The sequence below is a fragment of the Pristis pectinata genome, chromosome 1 (genome assembly GCF_009764475.1).
Source record: "Pristis pectinata isolate sPriPec2 chromosome 1, sPriPec2.1.pri, whole genome shotgun sequence".
NCBI classification, from domain to species: Eukaryota; Metazoa; Chordata; class Chondrichthyes; order Rhinopristiformes; family Pristidae; genus Pristis; species Pristis pectinata.
This window is the reverse complement of record NC_067405.1, coordinates 132,632,766-132,658,271: the sequence shown is the minus strand read 5'-3', so window position 1 is coordinate 132,658,271 and position 25,506 is coordinate 132,632,766. Positions and strand designations below refer to the sequence as shown.

The window sequence follows — 25,506 nt, the reverse complement described above, 5'->3', positions numbered from 1 at the left end:
TACAGACAGCGGCCGGAATTGAACCCGGGTCACTGGCGCTGTAATAGTGTTATGCTAACTGCCATACTACCGTGCTGCAATAGGTTTAAGTGAGACGGGGGAGAACTGAAAGGAGATTTGCAAGGCAAGATTTTTACACAGAGAGTGGTAGGTGCCTGGAACTCGCTGCCAGGGGAGGTGATGGAAACAGATATGATCGTAACGTTTAAGAGGCATTTAGACGGACATATGAACAGACAGGGAATGGAGGGATATGGACCATGTGCAGGCAGATGGGATTGGTTTAATTTGGCATCATGGTCGGTACAGATATCATGGACCAAAGGACCTGCTCCTGTGCTGTACTGTTCTATATTAATCGAATGGCCTCTTGGACCAGCCAGTTACTCTTGACTACCTAAACAATTCATGGGTACCTGAGCCAGTCTCCCTTCCCTTTCACCCCTCCTTTCTTCTTTGAGAGAGCTGATACATAGCGAATATTGACCCATCGACACCAGAAGCATGTGCTCTGGAGGCAGTGCTTTAGCTGAAGACCATAGATCAAGAATTGGCAGACCTTATTGGCAAAACATCATTGTCAATAAATTTAATAAACCTCACTGTAAAACTATTAAAATATTATCTAGTCCTGTAAAAAGCAGGCAGAAAAAAATCTGCACTTATATAGCGCCCAGAACCCACTGAGGTACTTTACAGCCAACGTGATTCTTTTGAAGTGAATTTGGTGCTGTACAGTGGGAACATCACATAGAGGAGGAGCCCGATACTGCTGGTGCTGCAGTCTGTTGGATGACAGTGGAGTTGGGGCCTCAGTGTGTGTCTACAGGCCCCCACTGTTTCAACCAAGAAGCTGAGTCAAAGAGAAAGCAGAATGAGGAACAGCAGGGAGGAAGGAGAGGCAGGAAAGACAAGCAGAGCGGGGGAAAGAAATTACAAGAAATAGGGACATACCTGAAGAAACACAAATGCATCACAGGAGACAAACAAGCTGATGCAGACAGAAAACGGTTTGTAGGAAAATAATTGTCAGGTTGCAAAAGTGCAGCAATGGGTTGAGTTGTACATTGTTACATTTAAAATAACCAGTGTTAAGTGTAAAACATACAGATTTAATGTAATGGATTTCATCTACTGCTGAGACAGTTACTTGTGGAGTATTTTTTATTGAGTTTTTTGGATAGTTTCAATATCCTAAAGGCATTGTGCTCTATCCCAGGATGATATTTCAATTATAGCTGCCCCACTCGACCTCCGAGAATGGCTCTCCAATTAGGGTAAGGGGAGGGTGCAGGTGGATATTGGGCAAAGCCCCTGTGCGTACTGCTCCAACAATATTGCCTTACCTTCAGTCTCAGGAATAAATCCTGTCTCCTCATGTACACATCTTTGTCCTGCTTAAATGTGATGAGGGTTTTTGCCTCTATCACCCTTTCAGTCGATGAGTTTCACACCTTTCCCATCATCTGGGTGACCACATTTTTCTCTAATCTTATTAGTGGTTACTTTAAATATATCCCCCTGATTTTTGACTCTGCTGCAGAGGGAAATAGACCCCTCCTTTTTATTCCATCTCAGCCATTCATAATTTCTTCACTTCAGTTGAAACTTCCCTCAGCCTTGCTTGTTCCAAAGAAAATAATCTCAGCCTATTCATCTTTTTCTTGTTGCCTGTTGTAAAGTTAATATCCTTGGTATATCTCAAGAATGGTCGGGGCTTGGGGCTCACTGTTTGGGAAGGGTGGTGGAGGCAGAATCTCCCAACACAATTAAAAAGTATTTGGATGAATACTTGGTGTGCTGTAACCTATAAGGACCAAGAACCTGGGGTAAGTCATGACATGTTGGGCTGAATGTCCTCCATCCCTATTGTAAATCTCTGGAGGTTGCACTTTGGTGTTGCTGCCTAGTGATGCCAGTGATTTGAGTTCGATCCTGACCTCTGATGCTGTCTGTGTGGAGATTGCACATTCTCCCTTTGACTGTGTGGGATTCCCCCAGGCCCTCTAATTTCCTCCCACCTCTGGTCGTCTCATTATAGAAAGGATGTGGAAGCTTTAGAGAGGGTGCAGAGGAGATTTACCAGGATGTTGTTTGGATTGGAGAGCATGTCTTATGAGGATAGGTTGAATGAGCTAGGGCTTTTCTCTTTAGAGAGAAGGAGGATGAGAGGTGACTTGATAGAGGTGTACAAGATGATAAGAGGCATAGATTGAGTGGACAATCAGAGACTTTTTCCCAGGGCAACAATGGCTAACATGAGGGGACATAATTTTAAGGTGATTAGAGGAAGGTATAAGGGGGATGTCAGGGGTAAGTTTTTTACACAGAGAGTGGTGGGTGCGTGGAACGCACTGCCGGTAGATGTTGCGGGCACAGATACATTAGGGACATTTAAGAGACTCATAGATAGACACATGAATCATAGGAAAATAGGGGGCTATGTGGGAGGGAAGGGTTAGATAGATCTTAGAGCAGGATAAAATGTCGGCACAACATTGTGGGCCGAATGGCCTGTACTGTGCTGTAGCATTCTATGTTCTATCCCAAGGACATGCTGGTTGGCTAATTACTCCTTACTTTAGGTTAGTGGAAAAAGAATCAGAAAGGAAATTGACATGTATGTGAGAGAGAATAAGTTGCAAGGTAACTAAACAGAGGGGGAATGGCACTAATGGGCTGATTACTATTACTCTGCTGGGAGCACCGTGGACACAATGGGCAGAATGTAAGTAAGAAAGATTCTATCATAGCCAAAGCACCACCACACAATCAGTTCAAACTCTTTACTCCGGTAAAAGTTGGGCAGGAGAAACTCCCACAGTATTCAGTTGAAATATTCACATGACTCTTGATGTGCAGACAGATCTTGGGTGCAGGTCCATAGTTCCCTGAAAGTGGCAACAAATGTAGGGTGGTAAAGAAGGCATATGGCACACTTGCCTTTATCAGTCAGGGTGCTGAGTATAACAGTTGGCAAGTCACGATGCAGCTGTATAAAACTTTGGTTGGGCTACATTTGGAGCACTGTGTCCAGTTCTGGTCACTGCATTACAGGAAGGATGTGAAGGTTTTGGGCAGGGTGCAGAAGACATTCACCAGGATGTTGCCTGGATTAGATAGTATCAGCTATAAAGAGAGGTTGAACAAACTTGGATTGTTTTCTCTGGAGCGTCGAAGACTGAAGGGCAACCTGATAATAGTCTATAAAATTATGAGAGGCATAGATAGGGTAGATTGCCAGACTCTCTTTCCCAGGGTGGAGATATCAAATACTTGAGGACACAGGTTTAAGGTGAAGGGGGAGAGTTTAAAGGAGATGGGCAGAGCAATTTTTTTTACACAGAGTTAAGATATCTTGTACATCAAAACATACAGTGAAATGCACCCTTTGTGTGGAGTGTTCTGGAGGCAGCCTGCAAGTGTCACCATGCTTCTGGCACCAACATAGCATACCCACAACTTCCTAACCCGTACGTCTTTGGAATTGAACCCGGGTCGCTGGTGCTGTAATAGCATTACACTAACCGCTACACTACCGTGCCTGCCTGTATGTGGTAGGTACCTGGAATGCACTGCCACGGGATGTGGAGGAATCAGGTACGAAAGTCATGTTTAAGAGCCACTTAGACAGGCATGTGAACAGGCAGGGTATGGAGGGATATAGACCAAGTGCAGCCAGATGGGATTAGTTTAATTTGACATCATGTTCAGCACAGATACTGTGGGCCAAAGAGCCTGATCCTGTGCTGTACTGTTCTATGTGACATTGGAGTTGTATACAAACAGATTGTACATCATAAGCCCTTCGCAGTGATATCAAAAAACAAAAGGTCATAGAATCAGGCAGAAACAGACCCTTCAGCACACCACGTTCATGCTGACCATTGTACTTATCTGCACTAATCCCATTTATTTGCATTTGGCCCTTAGCCTTCTATGCCTTGGTGATTCAAGTGCTCATCTTGATGTTTGTTAATTGTTATGAGAGTACCTGCCTCCACAACCTCTTCAGGCGGGGAGCAACAGGTAGCATTGCTTTGTTTCTTGAGTGAATCGTTCCTATAACTGTGTATTTGTTTTATATTTTAAATTCTCTTACGGTTGAAATATTTAATTTTAACATTTCAGTGTGGTGGGTGGGAATGTAACACTTTTCTCCATTCAGAAGCTGTTGGAGCTTCTGTTGAACCCCATTTACAACACATTGGTATAGGTGGCTTTGTTACTGTACTAATATGACAGAGATGAATTCAATCGAAACTCTGGGTATTTCTAATTACTCTTTAAAATGAATGGAATTTAAAAAACCGTTGTTGGTAAAGGTGACCTTGAAACTAAGTGAATTTAAACCAGAAATGCTCAGCAGGTCAGGCAGTATCTGTGGAGAGAAAAAATAAGTTAATATCTTAGGTCAATGACCCTTCAACAGAACTGATGTGTTTTAGGTTGCAGAGAATGGGAGGGTGGAGAGCGAATGTCAACGATAGGGTAAGGATAAAGTTTGTTCATGTCACATAATTACCTTTGGAGCAAACAATTAGACAGATATGTTATTTTGTTTCCTTTCTCTAACTGCTGGCTCCAAAAACAATTCTGATACGTGGACAACCTTGGTCTCCACTCCTTCACAGAGATTCTTTCTCCTTCCCTCCCCTCTCTCTGTATCCTATCAGTTTTCCAGTTTTGACCTGAAATGTTAACTCTGTTTTTCTCTCTCCACACATGCTGCCTAATCTACTGAGTGACTCCAGCAACTTCTGTTTTCGTGACCATGAAACTGTTTGATTGTTGACGCCATTAAGAGTGGGAATCCTGCCAATCTCACCCAGTCTGGCCTGTGGATGTGACTCCAATCCCATACCAATACTTACTGCAATAAGTGAGGGCAGTCCAGATGAAGGGTCTCAACCCGAAATGTCAACTATTTCCTCCACAGATGCTGCCTGACCCACTGAGTTCCTCCAGCATTTTGTTTGTTGCCCCAGATCCCAGCATCTGCAGTCTCTTGTGCCTCCATTAAGTGAGGGCAAGAAAGGATGGAGAATAAATACTAGTGGAATTCACATCCCAAGAATGGTGAGAGAAAAAGCATTTTCCACCCAACATCGCTGCTCAAAATTAGGAGGCATTGGTAGGAATGAGAGACTTAATTCAGCCTTAGCATCTTGATGTACAACTGTGAACAGGCTGGAAGGAAGGATGGACAACCAATTGATTCCCAGTATTGATTACTTTGTCTGCTTGGATGTGCATGGAGGAGAATGACCACGGGGGGATTTATAGATTTGAATTAGTGCTGTACCTCTGTGTTTCCCAGTGTTCTGATTTTATAAGCCTTCTTGTGTAACCTGAAGGAAAACTGAGTAGTGTCAGCAACACAATGGCTTTCACATTTTCTGAGCTAGTGAAGAGGCACTTGTTGGCATCAATAATTGAAAAGATTAAAAAAAAGGAGTGAGCTGTCAACTTTTATTAAACCCTAAGCAGATGGCTTAATTTTGGTTTTTAAGATTCAAAGCATGTTCCCCACTCACCATTGCCAGTGAACTCAATTTTTTGGCTGTGCATTCATGCTGCAGGTGATGTCATTAAGATATGGTCGCAGTAAGAAACAGCCTGAGCTGTCCCTGGAAACACGCAGTTGCCCCAAATGGCCAGCGGGACAACACGGAGTCCTTAAAATGATTAGTTCGGAGCAAGCTGGGACTGTCTGCAGAGTACTTATTAGCCAAGGAACTTCACAGATCCTGGGCGGGACTAAACTGATGAGTTGGCAACAGATAGGGCATGCTGGGACTCAACTTATGTGACAGCCACTAAATTAACTGGACTGCAGTAAATGATAAGCAGTGATCTACAGTTTATCCAGCATTTAGTAATACAGTATTTGTTGCAGTTTGTTATAATGTTATATATTGGTTGATATTGAAGAATGAGTTAATTTTGCTGGGCAAGAGGTTGAAGTTCATGATTGAGATCTAAAGGACTTCATTAATAAGCTTTAGTTTCTTTTGTGCATTGCCACATATGTAATAGCTTCAGATAACTTGTATGCAAACATTGGGTTTGAAATCTGACCTCCATTTCACAAATGATTTGGATCGTCCATGGTTATGATGAGCATAATTAAAGGTTTACAACCTATATAAAATAATTGGGTTCTAGTTGTAGAAGAAAAAAAAAGAAAGTAAAAACTTACAATTATCACCTCTCTGCAAAGCACTGCTTTCAATTTTAATGAAATCTTCTGAAATGTATTCCATATGTAGCTAAATGTGCCAGCCATTTTGCGTAAAGCAAAGACCTGCAGGCAGCAGTGAAGTTAGCAATCATTTTTCTTTCATGCACTGAGTGAGGAAACATGAATGTTGGCCAAGATAACTCTACTATTCTATTGGTTAGAGTTATGCCCCTGGAAATTTGACCTCAGCCAGTAGCAATAAATGCACTGGTAAAGGCAATACTCCTGAAACTCATTCTATTGACTTATATAGAGTAAAATGCCTATATAGTCCAATATGATTATATAGTATGTTTCCTGTAATCAACCAGGAATTAATTTCAAGGCATATTGGAACTTTAATGTTCATTTGGACAGACAGATGCAGTCTCAGTTTAATGTCTTCATTTGAAGGACATCACCTTCAATAACACAGTACAACAGGTGTTATGTGCTCAAGCCCTCCACAGAGGGGCTTGAACCCACGACCTCCAAGCTTAGAGGTAAGAGTGCCACCAGCTGAGCCAAGCTGACACTTAACATAGTCAAAGCTGTTGTTGCAATGTCACAATAACAACAGCAATCAGTGTCAATCTGTGGTGGTGAACTGAGCCAAGGCCAGTAAATCATGGGGAGAGATTGGGAAGACAGAATGGGACACAGAAAAAGAGAACAATTGCTAGAATTACTTATCAATGACATATAATAGAAAACTAAAAAAAACAATGAGGAAAGGTTAGTGTAACTCCTGATCAAATGTTCCCATATTATATTGGAAGAAGTTTATTCAGATTAGATATTTTGTTATCATTCGACCGAAATAAAATCACAGACAGCACCATTTGAAAAAAATTAGTCTAGACTGAATGAGTTTGACATTGTACTTTGCAATAACATCAACAGGAGATATTTGGGGTCATATCGAAAAAAGCAGGGAAATCGATCAGAACTTGTCTTTGATCGGACTCCATTCCCTTATAAGGTGAGGGGGGAAAGGGAGTTGGGTGAATTATCCTTTCACCTGCCAGCATGGTCATCACTAATACAGATTCATTGGGTCAAATGGTTTGTTTTTAAACTGTTACTTCTCTGTGTTTCCCAGGAATGCCATCCATTCTACCCTTGGGTGTCCTCCTGTCAACTCTGGGCTTAATAAAAACCCCAGAAAATGCTCCAAAATCCATCCAAACACATCAAACTCAGAGGCATTTTTGACACATTCATTGAAAAGTCCTCATTTAAAGAGGTTTCTTTACTCTTTCATGGGGATGTAGACATCATTGGCAAGGTACATCTATGATTAGCCCTGGGAAAGAGGTGATGATGCACCATCTTGAAACACCATGGTCTGTGATATGAAAATTGCCTTGCTATGTAGTTAACATAGGGAATTCCAAGCTTCAGGCCCACCACATTCAAGAAATGATAACATCTTTCCAAGTCAGGTATGTGTGTGGCTTAAGGGAAATTTGTCGACTGCTGTCCTCGTCCTTCAAAAGCTTCACAGTTCATGGGGTTGTAAAGTCATACAACACAGAAACAGGCCCTTCAGCCCACCTTGTCCATACTGACCATCAGGTATCTGTCTATACCAATCTTATTTACCAGAACTTTTAGATTCATGGAGTCATACAGCACAGGAGAGATATCCAAATAATGGAAATACACATTATTTCCATCCTTAAACAAAACTGAGGACTCTAGTAACAACACTACAAAGCAAAAGCAATCCCTTTAGGACTTGAATTGTTCTCAAAATATACCCTGTGCACAAAACCTAGCTGGAAACTATGGCCATTTGTTGATTAATTAGGTTTTCCTTTCAGGCAACATATTTTCACCATGACGCAGGTTTGAAAATTATACTGTGCAAAAACAATCAGCATAAACACTGTGGAACAGCAGTAGTTTAACGTACCTTAACTCAGCATGGTTCAGAGTTTGAATGTAAATAGTCAATTTTTTTCACAGCTTGTAATGTATTAATGGGTTTGGTTTCTCAAAATTGTTGTTACATGTTCACTAAATGCCGCATACTAAAAAAGAAATTAAAATGAAATTAAGATGAAGTAAAATTATGGGGAGGACTGAGACATGCAAATACTTTAAAACACTATGTTTTCATCTTTGAAAACAAGCCAGGACTGATGCCTCAGGTACAAGCTGCTTTCTGCAATAGATGTTGAGTGCTCTAAGTGAAATACCTGTGGACTCCTTAGATCCTTTTCCCTCCATGTACCTGAGTTTATAATGCAAAATCTATACTATATATACACACAATCAGATGTAACAGCAGCTATCTGGCTCTCTCATTTGCAATGAAAGATTGGAACAATCAACCTGAACTGAATGATTGCAATAATAACATTGTTAGTTCTATCAATGGACTACTTCCTTGCATACAGAAACCAACCAAGTACTGCTTGATTCAATAAGGTGATGTCCAGATATGGTATCATTCTGATCTCTGAGACAGAAGTTTTTGGAATTAAGTTCCATCCAGAGACTTGAGCACAAGAATCCAGGCTGACACTCCAATGCATTTCTGAGGGAATGCTTCTTGTTGGAGATGGTGTCTTTGGCCGAAATGTTAAAACTGAGGCTCTGTATTCTCTCTCAGGTGGATGTAGAGGATCCCAAGGCTCTACTTTGAAGAAAAGCAGGGGAGTTATAAGTAGCCGTTAATTATACCCAGTCAACGTCATAACAGGTTATCAGGTCATTATCCCATTGTTGTTTCTTCGATTTCACTGTGCATACATTGGCTATCAGGTTCAAATTTTATAAAAATAGCTAAACTTCAAATGTACTGCAATGGTTGTGAAGCATATTCAAGATATCCAGAAGAGACGAAAGATGCTACATAAGTACAAGTCTTTTAACGAAACTAACAGATAAGGTTCTATTCTAGGCCTGTAGGTAAACAGCTTTTCTTTAACTTATCATCGTCATTCAGTCATACAGCACAGAAAGAAGCACTTTGGCTCACTACGTCCATGCTGATTATCGAGTGCCCATCTGGACTGATCCCATTTTCCAGCACTCTGCCCAAAGCCTTCTCTGTCCTGCCAATTCAAGTGTTTGGCTAGATACTCCTTAAATGTTGTGTGAATGTCTGCGTCTAGTACCCCCTGAGGAGTTGTGTTCCAGAGTCCAACTGTCCTCTGGGTGAAAATATTCTTCCTTGGATCTCCTCTGAAACTCCCATCCACTGTCTTAAACCTGTTCCCTCTGGATTTATATATCTTCTATGAGGAAACATTTCTCACTTTCTGACCTGTCTATGGCCCTCATAATTTTGCATAGCTCAGTTAGGTTCATCCTCAGTTTCCTTTGCTTCTAGGTAAACAAATCCAGCCTCTCCATTCTCTCTTACAAATACTCACAATAATTGAAACACTCCATCCCAGGCAACATGCTGGTGAATCTTTGCACCCTCTCCAGTGCAATCACATCCTTCCTATAGTGAGGCAATCAAAATTGCATACAATACTCCAACTGTGGGCAATTCAATGTTTCATAAAGTTGTACCATAATTTCCTTATTCTTGTACCCTATGCCCTGGCTAATGAAGGCAAATATTCTGCATGCCTTCTTAACCACCTTATCTACCCTTGTACACCATTCCCTCTGTTCCGTAATATTCACTCGTACCTTTCTATTCATAACCTAATTAGTTAGCGTATCGCTTTGCACTTATTAGGATTAAATTCCATCGTAACAACTCATCAGTATTGTCTTGTAGCCTAAGCTTACCCTCCATACGATCAACAACCACCACCGATTTTCACAGCATCTCTGAACTCACTAACTATACCTTGTACACTCATATCTAAATCATTAATCTATATAACAAGCACCAATTATTGTGGTACAACACTGATCACAAGCTTCCAATCATAAAAATAACTCTCCACCATCACCCTCTGGCTCCTATAACCAAGCCAATGTTGGGCAAGGCCCCATTTAAGGGGCAGTTAAAAGTCAACCACTTTGGTGGGTCTACAATCACATATTGGCCACACAGTTTCTTCCCCTGAAGCACAGTAATGAATCTATCATGTATTGGTAACTGATCTGTGAACCACTCTTGTAGTGCTGGTAAGTAGGCCTAACTATAATTACCTCTAGGAGACACTAGGAGCTTCAGTACAAGGCATAATGTAGTAAAATCATTTTGATACATACTCACATATCTTACATATATACCACACTGCAACCTCACTTTAGCAAAAAGTGCAAAACATATTTCACATATATGCAGAAATTATATCTGTTGACTGGATTTTTCAGGTGCTTGGACTTTCTTCACCAAGTAGAACGCACTGTAGTTATTGCTTGATCTGAAGAATGTGTGATCTTTTGACTCAACTCACTGTTGCTGTTTATTTCCTCTTCAGTAACTGATTCTACATCCACTTCCAAAATAGATTCATCAGTGCATATTCTTGGTCAGCACTATTGACCTTTCCTCCAGTTTGTACCAAAAGATGGGCAGGCACGGTAGTGTGACGCTATTACAGTGCCAGCAACCCGGGTTCAATTCCCGCCGCTGTCTGTAAGGAGTTTGCATGTTCTCCCCATGTTTCTGTGTGGGTTTCCTCCGGGTGCTCCGCTTTCCTCCCACATTCCAAAGATGTACAGGTTAGGAAGTTGTGGGCATGCTATATTGGCGCCAGAAGCGTGGTGACGCTTGAGGGCTGCCCCCAGAACACTCTATGCAAAAGATGCATTTCACTGTGTGTTTCGATGTACATGTGACTAATAAAGATCTCTTAAATCTTTTGAACTTTGGACTTGGACTATCTCACCAATATTCACACTTCTGTGTGTCACATCTGTGAGTGCACCATTGAGCATTGTTCATTGGTTGGATCAGATGGTTTCTTCAAACCCCTGTGTTTTTTCGAGTAGACATGCGTTATTGTGACAGTCCTTACTGCCAGTTGTAGTGTATATGGAACTGGTCTGCAAGACAATATGGTGGTGCTGGTAAGTTTTAACCTCAGAAAGAAGCCCCCCCACACTGCCCCCCCCCACCCCGAATCAGAATCAGATTTATTATCACTGAAATATAATGTGAAGTTTGTTTTGTGGCAGCAGTACAGTGCAAAGACATAAAAATCTATAAATTACAAAAGTAAGTAAATAGTGCAAAAAAAAGGAATAATGAGGTAGTGTTCATGGGTTCATAGATCATTCAGAAATATGGTGGCAGAGGGAAAGAAGCTGCTCCTGAATCATTGAGTGTGGGTCTTCAGGCTCCTGTACCTCCTCCCTGGTGGTAGTAACAAGAAGAAGGCATGTCCTGGATGGTGAGGGTCCTTAATACTAGATGCCGCCTTCTTGAGGTCTCTTGAAGATGTCCTTGATGGTGGGGATATTGTGCCCATGGTGGAGCTGGCTGAGTCTACAACCCTCTGCAGCCTCTTGCGATCTTGTACATTGGAGCCTCCATACCAGCCTGTGATACAACCAGTCAGAATGCTCTCCGCCATATATCTATAGAAATTTCTAAGAGTCTTTGGTGACATATCAAGTCTCTTCAAACTCCTGATGAAGTAGAGCCATGGCGTGCCTTCTTCGTGATTGCATCAATGTGTAGCTCCTCTGAGATGTTGACACCCAGGAATTTGAAGCTGCACACCCCTTCCATGGCTGACCCCTCAGTAAGGACTGATGTGTATTCTCTCGACTTCCCCATCCTGGAGTTCACAATCAGTTCCTTGGTCTTGCTGACGTTGAGTGCGATGACCAGGAAGAAGCAGGAGTTTCAGAACAATTGTGAGACTTTATTAGAGACAAACATTAATACATGTGCTTCCATCACACATCTGATGATGTTATTACATTACATACTTGACATTTACACATTAATGCACAAAATATGCCCACAACCAGATAGGTTTAATAACAATCCAGTTAGATGGTCACCATTACTGATACTAGCATCTTAGCCCACATTTATTTAATTACTTGAATGTAATTTCAGGTTGCTGTGTTAAGTTTTGACTGTGGGTCAAAAATCCAAGTCTCTTGAATGCTAATCATTTCACTGCCATATCCATATTACAATAGCAAAGATGTTCACCATACAGCTTTCAGTGCTTCATAGCCTGTCATGCAAAGAATTAGGACTTTGTTTCTCAATACAAAGAAGTCAATTAATTGACACTTTGTGCAAATACTGTGCCTTCTACGTATTTAATGGTGACTATGAAGGTTTTCGATAAGGTTGGAGTATATGGAATTGGGGGAACTGTACTGACATGGACTGGTAAATTAGTAAATTGGTTTATTATTGTCACATATACCGAGATACAGTGAAAAACTTGTCTTGCATACCGTTCATACAGATCAATTCATTACACAGTGCATTGAGGTAGTACAAGGTAAAACAATAACAGAATGCAGAATAAAGTGTTACAGTTATAGAGAAAGTGCGGTGCAGGCAGACAATAAAGTGCAAGGCCATAATGAGGCAGATTGTGAGGTCAAGAGTCCATCTTATACTCGGGGACTGTTCAATAGTCTTATAACAGAGGGATAGATGCTGTCTTTGAGTCTGGTGCTAATCACTTTTAGGCTTTTGTATCTTCTGCCTGATGGAAGGGGGGGAGAAGAGAGAATGTCCAGGGTGGGTGGGGTTTTTGATTATGTTGGCTGCTTCACTGAGGCAGTGAGAAGTATAGACAGAGTCCATGGAGGGGAGGCTGAGCTGTGTCCACAACTCTCTGCAGTTTCTTGCAGTCCTGGGCAGAGCAGTTGCCATACCAAGCAGTGATGTATTCAGATAGGATGCTTTCTATGGTGCATCAATAAAAATTGGTGAGGGTCAAAGGGGACATGCAAAATTTCTTTAGCCTCCTGAGGAAGTAGAGGCACTGGTGAGCTTTCCTGGTCATGGCATCTATGTGGTTGGACCAGGACAGGCTATTGGTGATGTTCATTCCTTGGAACTTGAAGCTCTCAACCCTCTCGACCTCAACACTGTTGATGAAACCAGGACCATGTACACCACTCCACTTCCTGAAGTCAATGACCAGCTCTTTTATTTTGCTGACATTGAGGGAAAGGTTGTTGTCATGACACCATGTCACTAAGCTCTCTATCTCCTTCCTGTACTCCGACTCATCATTATTTGAGATACAGCCCACTACGGTGCTATCATCTACAAACTTGTAGATGGAGTTAGAGCAGAATCTGGCCACACAGTCGTGAGTGCATAGGGAGTAGAGTAGGGGGCTGAGGACGCAGCCTTGTTGAGCAATGGTATTGAGAATAATCGTGGTGCAGGTATTGCTACCTATGCTTACTGATTTTCGTCTATTGATAAGGAAGTCAAGGATCCAGTTGCAAAGGGAGGTGTTGAGTCCCAGGTCTCGGAGTTTGGAGATGAGTGCTTGGAATTATAGTAGTGAAGATGGAGCTGTAGCCAGTAAATACATATCGTAAAGGCTTAAGGTGCTAGGGCTTTATTCACTGGAAAGGAGGATGATGAGGGGAGACATGATAGAGGTATATAAAATATTGAGACGAATAGATAGAGTAGACAGCCAGCGCCTCCTTCCCAGGGCAGCAATGCTCAAGATGAGAGGGCATGGCTTTAAGGTTAAGGGTGGGAGGTTCAGGGGAGATGTCAGGGGGAGGTTTTTCACCCAGAGAGTGGTTGGTGCATGGAATGCACTGCCTGGGGTGGTGGTGGAGGCAGATACATTGGACAGGTTCAAGAGTTTGTTGGATAGGCACATGGAGGAATGTGAGATAGAGGGACAAGCGGGAGGAAAGGTTTAGATAGTGTGAGGGTGGTTTGATGGACGGCACTACATTGTGGGCCGAAGGGCCTGTTTTGTGCTGTATGGTTCATTGCTATATGCTGTATTGTGCTTGGGCCCCAGCTATTCACAATCTATGTCAACAATTTGGAAGAAGGGATAAAATGTCCTATTTTCTGGTTTGCTGATGGTATTAAACTGGGTGGGAGAAGAATGTAAAGATGCTTCAGTGGGATGTAGAAAAGCTGAGTGAATGGGCAAGAACATGGTAGACAGAATATAACGTGGAAAAACAACTCATCCACTTTGGTGCACATAACAGAAGAGCAGAATATCTGTTAAATGGTTAGAAATTAGACGGTACTGATGTTCAAAATGAACTAGGTGAGTGTGTACACAGTTACTGAAGGCCAACATACAGATGCAGCAAGCACTTAGCAGGGAAAGTGGCACGTTTGCCTTTACTATGGGAAGGCTTGATTACAAGAGATTCTGCAGATGCTGGAATCTGGAGCAACACACACAAAATGCTGGAGGGACACAGCAGGTCAGGCAGCATCTACAGAGGGAAATGAACAGTCGACGTTTCGGGTCAAGAACCTTCCTCAGGACTGGAAGGGACAAAGGCAGAAGCCAGAATAAGAAGGTCGGGGGAGTGGGAGGAGCACAGGCTGGCAGGTGATAGGTGAGTCCAGGTGAGAGGGGGAAGGTAGGTGGGTGGAGGAGGGGGAATGAAAGGGAGTGATGTGAGAAGCTAAGAGGTGATGGGTGGAAGAGGCAAAGGGCTGAAGAAGGAATCCAGTAGGAGAGGACAGTCGACCATGGAATAAAGGGAAGGAGGTGGGGAATAGGAGGGAGGTGACGGATAGATCATGGGGGGGGGGGGGGAGTGGAAAGAGAAGGGGTTGTGGGACCACAGGACTAAGAGAAAATAAAGGGGGGAAGGGAGGGAAGAAAGGGGGAAAACAGAGGAGAGGGTTTACCAGAAGTTAGAGAAATCGATGTTGATGCCGTCAGGTTAGAGACTGCCAAGGCGGAATATGAGCTGTTACTTCTCCAACCTTGTCTGGCCTCAACGTGGCAGTAGAGGAGGCTGTGGATAAACATGTCAGTGTGGGAATGGGAAGCGGAATTGAAGTGTATCATGAGGGCAGGATTACAGGAGTAAGGGAGTCTTATAACAATTGTATAGGGCCTTGGTGAGACTGCGAGTGGAATATTATGTACAGTTTGGCTACCCTGGTCAAAGAATAAAAATGTACTTGCCATACAGAAAGTGTATTGAAGATTCACTTGACTGGGTCCAGGGATGGTGGGCTTGCTGTATGATGAGAGATTGAGTAGACTGGGACTGGCTTTAGAATGTAGGAGAATGAGAGAAGGTTTCATCAAAACTTACAAAATCCTTCAAGGGAATCACAGGCTGGAAGCAGGGAGAAAGTTTTTCCTGCCTGAAGAGTCTAGGACCAGGGTACACAGTTTGAGTCTAAGGTATAGGCCAGGTACAGGTACAGGTTAGAAAATTGTGGGCATACTATGTTGGCACTGGAAGCGTGGCAACACTTGCAGGCTGCCCCCAGAACACTCTATGCAAAAGATGTATTTCACTGTGTGTTTCGATGTACATGTGACAAATAAAAGGTATCTATCTTATTTATCTTAGGAGGGGAGGAGAAATTTCTATACTCAGAGGGTGGTGAACATTTGGAATTCTCTACACTGGAGGGCTTTGGATGCTCTGTCAATGGATTCATTCAAAAAACAGATAGAGTCATAGAGCACTACATTACAGAAACAGGCCCTTCGGCCCATCTAGTCCATGCCGATATTGATAGATTTTTGGGCATTAGGGAAATCAAGGGATTTGGGGCTATTCCTGAAAATGACAATGAGGTAAAAGGTCAGCAATGTTCTTGATGAGTGGTGGAGCAGGTTAGGAGCGCTGAATGACCTTCTCCTGCTCTTATTTCTTATATTCTTGTGTCCTATGCCATAATATCTTTCCATGAAAGAGAGAACAATATAGGCCTTGTCAACAACCATGGGACATAGAAGCCAAATTATTTGATTAAAACTGTAAGTCAATAAAATAAAATTGTATATTAAATGACCAAATTTCTTTCTTCACTAAATATCTTTGCAATAACTTTGATTGTCACAAAAGGTTGGCTACTTAGAAAAGAAGTAGATTTTCGACAGATTCCACCATCTGCTGTCTCTTGTGTCTACATTTTGGACAGGCCTTTTCCTCTCACTGAAATGGCATTTCCAGGAAATCTAGGACTTTCTCTTATCCAATTAACCCTTTCTCCACTCTTCTTGTTTCCTCTTTGATAAGGAATATTTATTTATCTTAATCATCCAGGACATATTGCAAACTGAACAAGGAGTGCAAGGAAAAATATTAGACGGAATTTGTCACTTGTCACATCAGCTTGCCATAATGATCAGAAGCAGTAGAACATGGGACTTATTTCATTCCCTCATCTGGTACACTTCTTAACCCATTTGCTTCAAATTCTTTGCACTCTTCTTTAGAAAATTGAAACCAGCATACAGCAATGCATTGGTCTTTCTGATTCTGTTAGAAATTTGCTTTCTTCTATTTGAGATAAATTGGTTAATGACTGATTTAAAATGATGTACTGGGGAATTTCATGCAATCACATTAACTAGTGCACTGCCAGAGGAAATTAATTATGTTTGTGGTATTGTTTGATTTATATGAAGGGAAATGGTAATTAGAAAAGTAATGTTTTGATAATAAATCTAAATTTCTGGCACCCACAAGATTAAACACCAATAAGGAAATTACCACCACAAATGGCTCAAGCAATCTGATGCAAAACTTAAACGTGAAATGCAGTTAGGGAACACATCTGCAATCACTTTGGGCGGTTACATGATAACAGTTTTCCTTTCTTCTGAGTACTAGTGCATTAACTGGTTAGTGTAGCACTTGGTGTAATAGATTAGGCGCTATAAAATCTTCAGAAGTGACCACTGGTATGTGATTTAAGCAGTATCGATGTAATTGTCAATGCATTGATTCTGGGTTAAAACTTATTGTCTTGAGCTCAAAGAAGCATATGGAGTACTCGCTTTCAGAAAAGGGAAAGATGTTGTAAGTCAAACTGAAGAATAATGTTTCTTAAAATGTGAAGAAATTCTGGCTTCACTGCCTCCAAGATATTTTATGTAATATTGTGGGTAGGGGGTCTCTTGCCCTGAGTGAGAAGAAGTTGGCTTATCGTGCTCTCACTTCTTTTCATCTCCTTTGTGGGTGTGGCTTATTCTGCACCCCCAACCAAGTGATCCCATGATACCTGTCAGTGGCAGGGCATGGCTGTGAGGAATCTAGCTGGTTCACCATCACAATTTGTGGTCCAGATGACTTCAAGTAAGTCTGGAGTTAGCGGTAGGCTTGCTGATGACTTCAGATTCTGCCCCAGTAGTTTTCATGAAGTGGGTATTGATTTCTCTGAAAGATATTGGTAAACTTTATTTTTCTAGCAGCTATTATAACCAAGTATGTACTTCAAAGGACATTAAAGGGTTATCTATATGGATTGGAGATGGAACTACATGCAGCCCGAACAGAGAAGGTACGACAGGTTCCTTTCCCTGAAAGACATTGGGCTAGATCTCACTGGGCATAGCCGACACCTTGCAGTGGCCATTGTGCAACACCCACTGCCCCAAGCTAGCCCCATGGCCACGCTAACCTTTGGCAGCCAGGCAACTCCTAAGGTATGGTTGGCACCACTGCCTTGGTTGTTCCATAAGGTGCAATGTGTCAAGAGAAGCAGATATGATGCACGAGTTGGAATGTAAGCAGCCCATCCTAAGAACTGCCCTGAAGGCCCTTTCACTGTTTTCCCATGTCTTTGGAGATCAGGCATGTCAAAATAGTTACATAAAATAAATTTTTAAAATTGATAAAATATTAAAAAGTAATAACTCAAAACAAATTTAACTTACATTAATTAAAAGCATTATTGTTGATGGAAATAAAATTGAAAAATATAAACCACTTACCTGCATTTACCTTTTACTGAATATTGGGAATCCCATTCATCTGAATGGGGCAGCGTTCAATGTGCTAGGAGAGGCTGGCGTAACACTGGGGGGCCAGATGTGAAGTGCACCCAGACTCTCAGCTCAGGATGTTGGTGTGGGCAGTGGCCGAGTGAGAGTTCAGATGAGCCTCGGTATGATCTCCAGTACATTCTGTACCTCTGCACCTAGGAACTACGGCTAGCTGGACGTTCCCTCCCTATCTGTCTGCCATCCATCTCTCTTAATTGCCTCACTGGAGAAGTAGATAGCCATTTGGAGAAAGGTATTAGCTTTCATTCCTTTTTTTTTCTGGTGCCTCTGCCTAAATGACCAGAATAAGTAATTTCATCTTCATATGCCATGGGTGGATTTGAAATTATGACCTCCAGGTTGTCAGACCAAGATGAAGGTTCCCAACTAAATGATTGGTGATTGCAACACCGCATCACCAAGTTTGTCAATAACTTGTTTCATTAACTTTCATTAAAAGTTTATTAGAAAATAAATGAAATTCCACCCTTTCATCTAAAAATATTAGGTGAGATATTTTCCTGCAATGCGTGGGTTAATAAAACCACACTCTCATAAATCACATACCACGTGGTAGCAGATTCGTCTGATTCTTTTAATGGGACTTTATTATTGAAGCAAACTGGAATTTTGCCTTCAAGGATTCTTGCAAAAAGTCCACATTAGTTTGTGGAATGATATATTTATCAAGATTAAATTTCTGGTGGCAAGAAGTTCAACTCCAAATGAAGTTATTGAGAGTGTTGTTCCTGGAGTCAGACTAATTTGCAGCCCTCTTCCCTTTCCCATCCAAAAAATCCATACAGCAACAGAAATGATGATGATGCCCCTTTAAATCATAAAAAGTACAGTATTCCTCACTTCCAGCTGGACCATGCTAGGATTCAAACAAGAGGATAAGATCAAGAAGAAAACAGAGTAGTACAATCTATTTTCCCAACTAATGTTGTTGGATAAGCTAATTGCAAACAAAATTAAAATCACCATACCTTATTAAAACAAAATTAATAGGAAGTATGGATTAAAAAGGGAAAAAGCGCTTGTTTGAGGCACAGCAGATTGACTGAGGCGTTGGAAGGTCTGCTTTTCTTCCATGCACGCTGTAGCTGCCTTGGCATGCTGTCGAGGAGCTGGCTGCGCTCAGCTGGTGGCGATATTCTTGGCTGTAAAAGCAGTGCTTGCCCTCTGCCACTCACGGGGAGCAATTCTGTTGAACTGTCTCATCCTGACATTTTCATCATCAATCTCTTCATTAGCAGCCTGGCTACAGACAGAGAGCACAAGCAGGCGGCAGCCCTTTGTCACATCTCAAGGAAGTACCAGCTTTAGAAACCTTGTTACTTTGTTCTTTTACTTTGTGTTGCCGTGGGGTAGGGTTTGCGTCCAGGCTGTGGGGGTTTGGGGAGATGGAGAGATGTTGTGATGGAAACCTATGTTACTGTAAAAAGTAGAGTACAGGCAATATAAACAATCACTTTCTCTTTCAAAGAGCTTTGTAGGTTAAACAAACATAATCTCTTCCATTTACTTTTCCTCATACTGAAACACTGATACACAGTCAGTACGTTTGTTTTAACATGCATCAGTCTTTAAGTTAAGTGGCAATATTTCACTTGTATCAAATGAACTTTGTCAGAAATATATGTGTCACAAGAATATTATATCGGTCAGGCTTCTTCTTCTGGTTTATTTTAAGCTACGTGAAGTTCAAGAATGCCAGAGCAATATAATACTCTTGTGATACATTCCTGGCAAAGAACTTTTGACACGTGTGAAATGTTACCACTTAAGCTTAAGTCTGGAATGGGAAGAACTAGATCTTCATCACTAAGAGTATTTCCAATGTCCGGTCCTCCTTGATTTAGTTAAAGTTGCATTCAAACCACCTTAGGGGACGTGAATGGACCCATGGTTTCCCATGGGAGATGGGGGCCAGATGTCTCCTTCCCTACCTGACTATCAGAATCCCAGCAAAAGGTTGAGCCATTTTAAGTCCCCAGTCTCCTCATATATTCTAATACTTATTGTGAAGGTAATATGTTACAAGCAACAAATGGCCTATTCTCAGTGAAGTGAGCAGTGCAGTGGTACAGCTAGTGGAGATGTTCCCTCACAATTCCAAAAACAAGGTTCAGTCCTAATGTCCAATGTCGTCTGTGTGGAGTTTGCATGTTTTCCCGCTGGCTACATAAGTTTCTCCCATGTGATCCGGTTTCCTCTCACATCCCAGAGATGTTCAGGTTGGTTGACTAATTGGCCACTGTAAATTGTCCCTAGCATGCGGGTGAGTGGTAGAATGTGGCATGGGGTTGGGGAGGCGACGGAGTTTGGTGGGAATATGGGGAGCATAGATTACAAGGAAAATTAGTGGGAGAATGGGTGGTTGTTCCATGAGTGGCGTAGTCTTGAAAAGGCCTCCTTCTAAGTTGTAAGGAAATAAGTAGAAGTAATGCAGATTTGATGTACTCTCAATACCTTCTCCAACTCTCACACCCTCCTCCTCTCAACACATTCTCCTCCTCTCAACACCTTCTCCTCCTCTGAACACCCTCTCTAACTCTCACACCCTCCCCTACTCTCAACATCCTCTCCTCCTCTCTACACCCTCCTACTCTCAACACTCTCCCTTACTCTCAACACTCTCCCCTACTCTCAACACTCTCCCTTCCTCTCAACACTCTCTCCTACTCTCAACACTCTCCCTTCCTCTCACACACTCTCCCCTACTCCCAACACTCTCCCTTCCTCTCAACACTCTCAACACTCTCCCTTCCTCTCACACACTCTCCCCTACACCCAACACTCTCCCCTACTCTCAACACCCTCCCTTCCTCTCACACACTCCCTTACTCTCAACACCCTCTCTTACTTTCACACACTCCCCTACTCTCAACACCTTCTCCTCCTCTCAACACCCTCCTTTCTTCTCACACACTCCCACTCTCAACACCCTCCCCTCCTCTCACACACATTCCCTTCTCTCACACACATTCCCTTCTCTCACACCTTCGCCTCCTCTCAACACCCTTCTCTACTCTCAACACCCTCTCCTACTCCTAACACACTCCCCTTTTCTTAACATCCTCTCCTATTCTGAACACACACTTGTGTATTATTGCAATTAGGGAGAGGGTATGAAAAAGTATGGAGTCTGAAAGGCAACATTTGAATATTGGGTTTTACTTTTTTTGACATACACCAGTGACATAGAACTAGATCAATAACGTGAGAGAAGATCTCATCTGTAAGATTAAGTAATTAAGCTCCAAGATGCCACTGCCAGTCAGGAGTATCAGTCCATAGAAATGCAGATAAGGGAATTGAGTGTAGTAGTTGGGATTCCTGATTTTAATTTAACCTCAATTTCTGGCCAATGGTTTATTTGTAAATTGTAAGTTTATGTGTAACATGAAATCATCAACCTATTTACAAAATACAGTTTTACCATTTCTTTGCTCATTGCTTGTAAAAGAAATCTCCCTCCCCTTCATGATTTTTATAATTATAGTCTTAAAGACAACTCCTGGAGAAAGAGTGTTAGCTTCTTAATATTTAATCATACCTATAAGTAAGATGCTAAAGCCAACATTGTCTGGGATTCACTAGGGGATCTCATATTCATTTATGTTTAAGCTGCATTAAATTCAGAATTGCATACTCAACACCATATATTTCTGCAAAATCAGTTTTTCAGTGGCAAGGTGATTTAAAATAGGTTACATTTCAGCTTTTCTTACATCGGAACACTCACCATATGTTGTACTTTGATTCCCAATGAATGTGAGACGTCACAACCCTATTGTTGACTGCCAAGGTCTCTGTGAATGCATTTCCTTTGCGTGTGTTGGTAAACACGAGAAGGTCATTACAGAGACACAGTGTAAGGCAAATGAATCTAAGTTCTGTGGCATATACATAAAAAGCAATCTGGACCTTTGTACGTGTTTGAAAGTCAAATCTGAAAACACGTTCTTGTCATCTAAGACAGAGCCCACCGCAAGTACTTTTGATTAAGATGTCAGGCAAGGGAAGTGGAGTTCATGCAGCTGTGAAATTTTGGTGAAAGGATAGAGTTATTGTCACATTTTTAAATATGAGATGTTTGCATTGGTATGAAAGTGGATTCATAGATCTGCCTAAAATAAAAAAAATCTAAATTGTATTGCACAGAATGCTTTGTGAGGCAAAAAAAGAATTAGCATGAAACAGAGTGGTGATTAGATGTAAAGGTTCTGTAAAAACAAAGTATTTTAGGAGTTTGGAAACCTGAGAGATTTAAGGAAGCAGTTTCAAAGGGAAGTGGATACGCTACAGTGAAGGTGATGACAATGAGGTGGCTGAAACATGGAGAGCTTAGGGGAAGATGGCATCATTAGACGTTGTATTGGTGAAGACATTAGTCCTACCCTCAAACATACTGTTAGTCTTCCAAAGCCTAACTGATTTTGCAAGTAATTAGTCACGATTCTATACTCTACCCAAACTATTTTCACTATAACCCATTCCATACATTTATCAAGCCATATTCAATCTGTCCCATTCTATATAATTCCTAAATCATAATCAATCTGCCCCATTCTATAACCTACCCACGCCATGTTCAATCTGCTAAACGTGATAGTCTACACAAATCAGTGCACCATTCTGCACTGAAACCCTCCCATGCTCAATGTGCCCACTCCATACTATATACAGCCACTTCTAATCTGCTTCATTCTATTTCTAATTCAAGTAGTGTTCAACCTTCACCGTTCTATACCAAAACCATGTTTGAACTGCTCCATTCGTTACTCTTCCCTAGCCATGTTCAATCTGCCACATTGTTTACTCCACCGAAATCCCATTCAATCAGTTCCATTCCGTACTATTCAAAAATCATGACAAATCTAGCCTCTTCTATACTCTATCCAAAACATGTACGATCTGTCCCATTTTACAGTATATCCAAATCAAGATGAATCTATGCCAGTCTATGCTAAAACCATGTTCAACCTAACTCATTTTATACTCTTCTCAAAAATGTTCAACATAGCCTATTCAATATTCTAATAAGTTTACGTTCAATCTCTCCCATTCTATCCTGAGATCAAAATTTGGTCCTGACGCAAGGTTTCGACAAGAAGTGTCGACAATTCTTCTCCCCCCACAGCTGCTGCTCAACCCTCAGAGTTCCTTCAGCAGATTGTTTGTTGCTCGAAACCTGTTAAATCTGCTCCATTCTGTACTGTTCCCAAACCATGCTTAAACTGTCCCATTTTATGCTCTACTCATCATGTTTAAGAGCCTCATTCTATCCACATTCACTCTGCCCCTTTCTATACCCCACCAAAACCATTTCCATCTGCTCTATACCCAACCTAAGTCATGTTCAACCTGTCCCATTTTATACTATGCCTGGGCCATGTTCAACATGATCCATATCAAACTTCATCATCTACTCTACCCAAACCATATTCATCCTATCCCATTCTATAATTTCCCAAGTCATGCTCAATCTGTCCCATCCCAAGGTGTTCCCAAATCAGGATCAATCTCTGCCATTCTACGCAATTCATGTTCAAACTGCCAAATACTCCACTTGTCATTTTTCAATCTAGCCCAGTCTATATGTTACCTAAAATCAGATCAATCTGCCGCATTCTATACTCTATCCAAACCATTACCAATATAACCCATTCATACTCTTCCCAAACAATATTGAACCTGCTCCATTCTGTACTCATCTATGTTCAATTTGCCCCATTCTATGTTCTACCCATGTTCAATCTACCTCATTCTATACCCTACCCATGTTTAACATGCCCTTTCTATACTCAAACCATGCTCAATTTGCTCCATTCTATACTCTACTGAAACCATGTTCAGCCTTGACTCCTATAGCTACCACCCAAAAGGTTCTCCATATTATTTATTGGCACTATTTTGTTGCAAGGAAATCTCAATGTTACCCCTCCTTTACACACAGACCTTTTCCTCCTACTTCCCCCTATCCAGCAGCAATAACAGAGCACACATTACATCTCAGGTTATACCTCCAATATTAATCGTAATGCAAATCCCATCTCATTGCTGCATCTAGTTATATTTATGTTTAGCTAATTGGGTCATTTTCATGCTGAAAGAAGGCATCATGGATAAAACAATATGTAACAGAGAAAGGCTGTCAGCTTCAATCTTTCTCACTTGTGCACATACAATCTGTTCTCCCACTGTGCACTGGAAGACAAAAAGCAATAAAAAGTAAAACAGATAAATACGACAGAGTGGGCTCATCGCTTGGTGTAATGCTGAACTAATAGACTACATCCACATCAGGGTGAGATGATGAGTGAAACCACAGCACTGCCCTGAATGATGTAATGGAAACTGGCAGCCAAGTCATCCTGAGCTGCTTTTGGGTATTTCTCAGTGGTCAGTCAGTGTTCAACATTGGTGACCCGCTCCCATTCACAGCCAGTGGCATGCATATGACTCTCAGCATTGTTCCAGCAGATTGTAAATGCAGAATCACCAGAACTTTACTAACATGCATTTTTTTTCTCCTTTATAGGAAGGCTGGCTGATTGAAACTCAGAAACTGTTGCTGGTTAAGATTGCAAAATGTTGCAAGAGGAACTCGATCATGAAACGGATGAAGTTGGAAGAAGAGAAGGAGGAGGCAATGTAAACAGGGTTGTCTTTGTAACAAATGTTGAAATAATCTAAGAATAAAAGTTCAAATGGAAGGAGCTGGGCTCTCACTGTTGGAATACAATCCATACGGGACTGTGGTTGAAGGATGGTTATAAGCACTATCTATAAAGACGCAGCATACGTGCACACATCACATACAGATACAGACATATACAAATAAGCACACTAGATTCAAACAAGGAATGGAATACTAGCTCACATATACACACTACATGCAGACACTGCACATACAGGTACCTAAAAGACAAAGACAATATATAGGTAACTAAATGGATAGCCAACTCATACACACACGATTTATGCAAATTCATCAAATCTAGATACCTTATGCAGGTTGTTCTAATAAATTTCAGCAGAATCCTGTAGGATTACTGTTATGCTTTCTTTGCAAGTAGATCATTTTGATACCAAAAAAACCACACACAGACACAACATGCAAACAAAATCCTATTTAACTGCTGTCACTGGACATCGATAAATGCACCTGCATTTTTCAAAACAATGATGCCTTAAAGTGCTTTACCTTTTAATCACAATTCTGCAACTTGTGAGTTACAGTGAGGTTCATTTGTGAAATAAAGCTGGTGTCCAATCAATGAATTCTGAGAATCCTCAATTTATTGCTTGAATGAGATAGCTCTCTAGATCCATCAGTGGAGAGATCAAAATTAAATCAATACAGCCTCGCTCATTGTCATATTAACCATTATACCACCACACTCATTT

At 41.5% G+C, this 25,506-nt stretch overlaps 1 protein-coding gene across 1 annotated transcript in view; it reads left to right on the top strand.

The window, feature by feature from the left end:
• The window catches only part of si:dkey-288a3.2 (protein phosphatase 1 regulatory subunit 37), a 194,407-nt gene extending 169,653 nt beyond the window's left edge, over nt 1-24,754 (top strand). The window contains exon 9 of the mRNA XM_052018643.1: nt 24,638-24,754. Within this exon, the coding sequence (XP_051874603.1) occupies nt 24,638-24,754 (117 nt within the window). The remainder of the gene's footprint in view (nt 1-24,637) is intronic.
• The last annotated feature ends 752 nt before the right edge of the window (nt 24,755-25,506 follow it).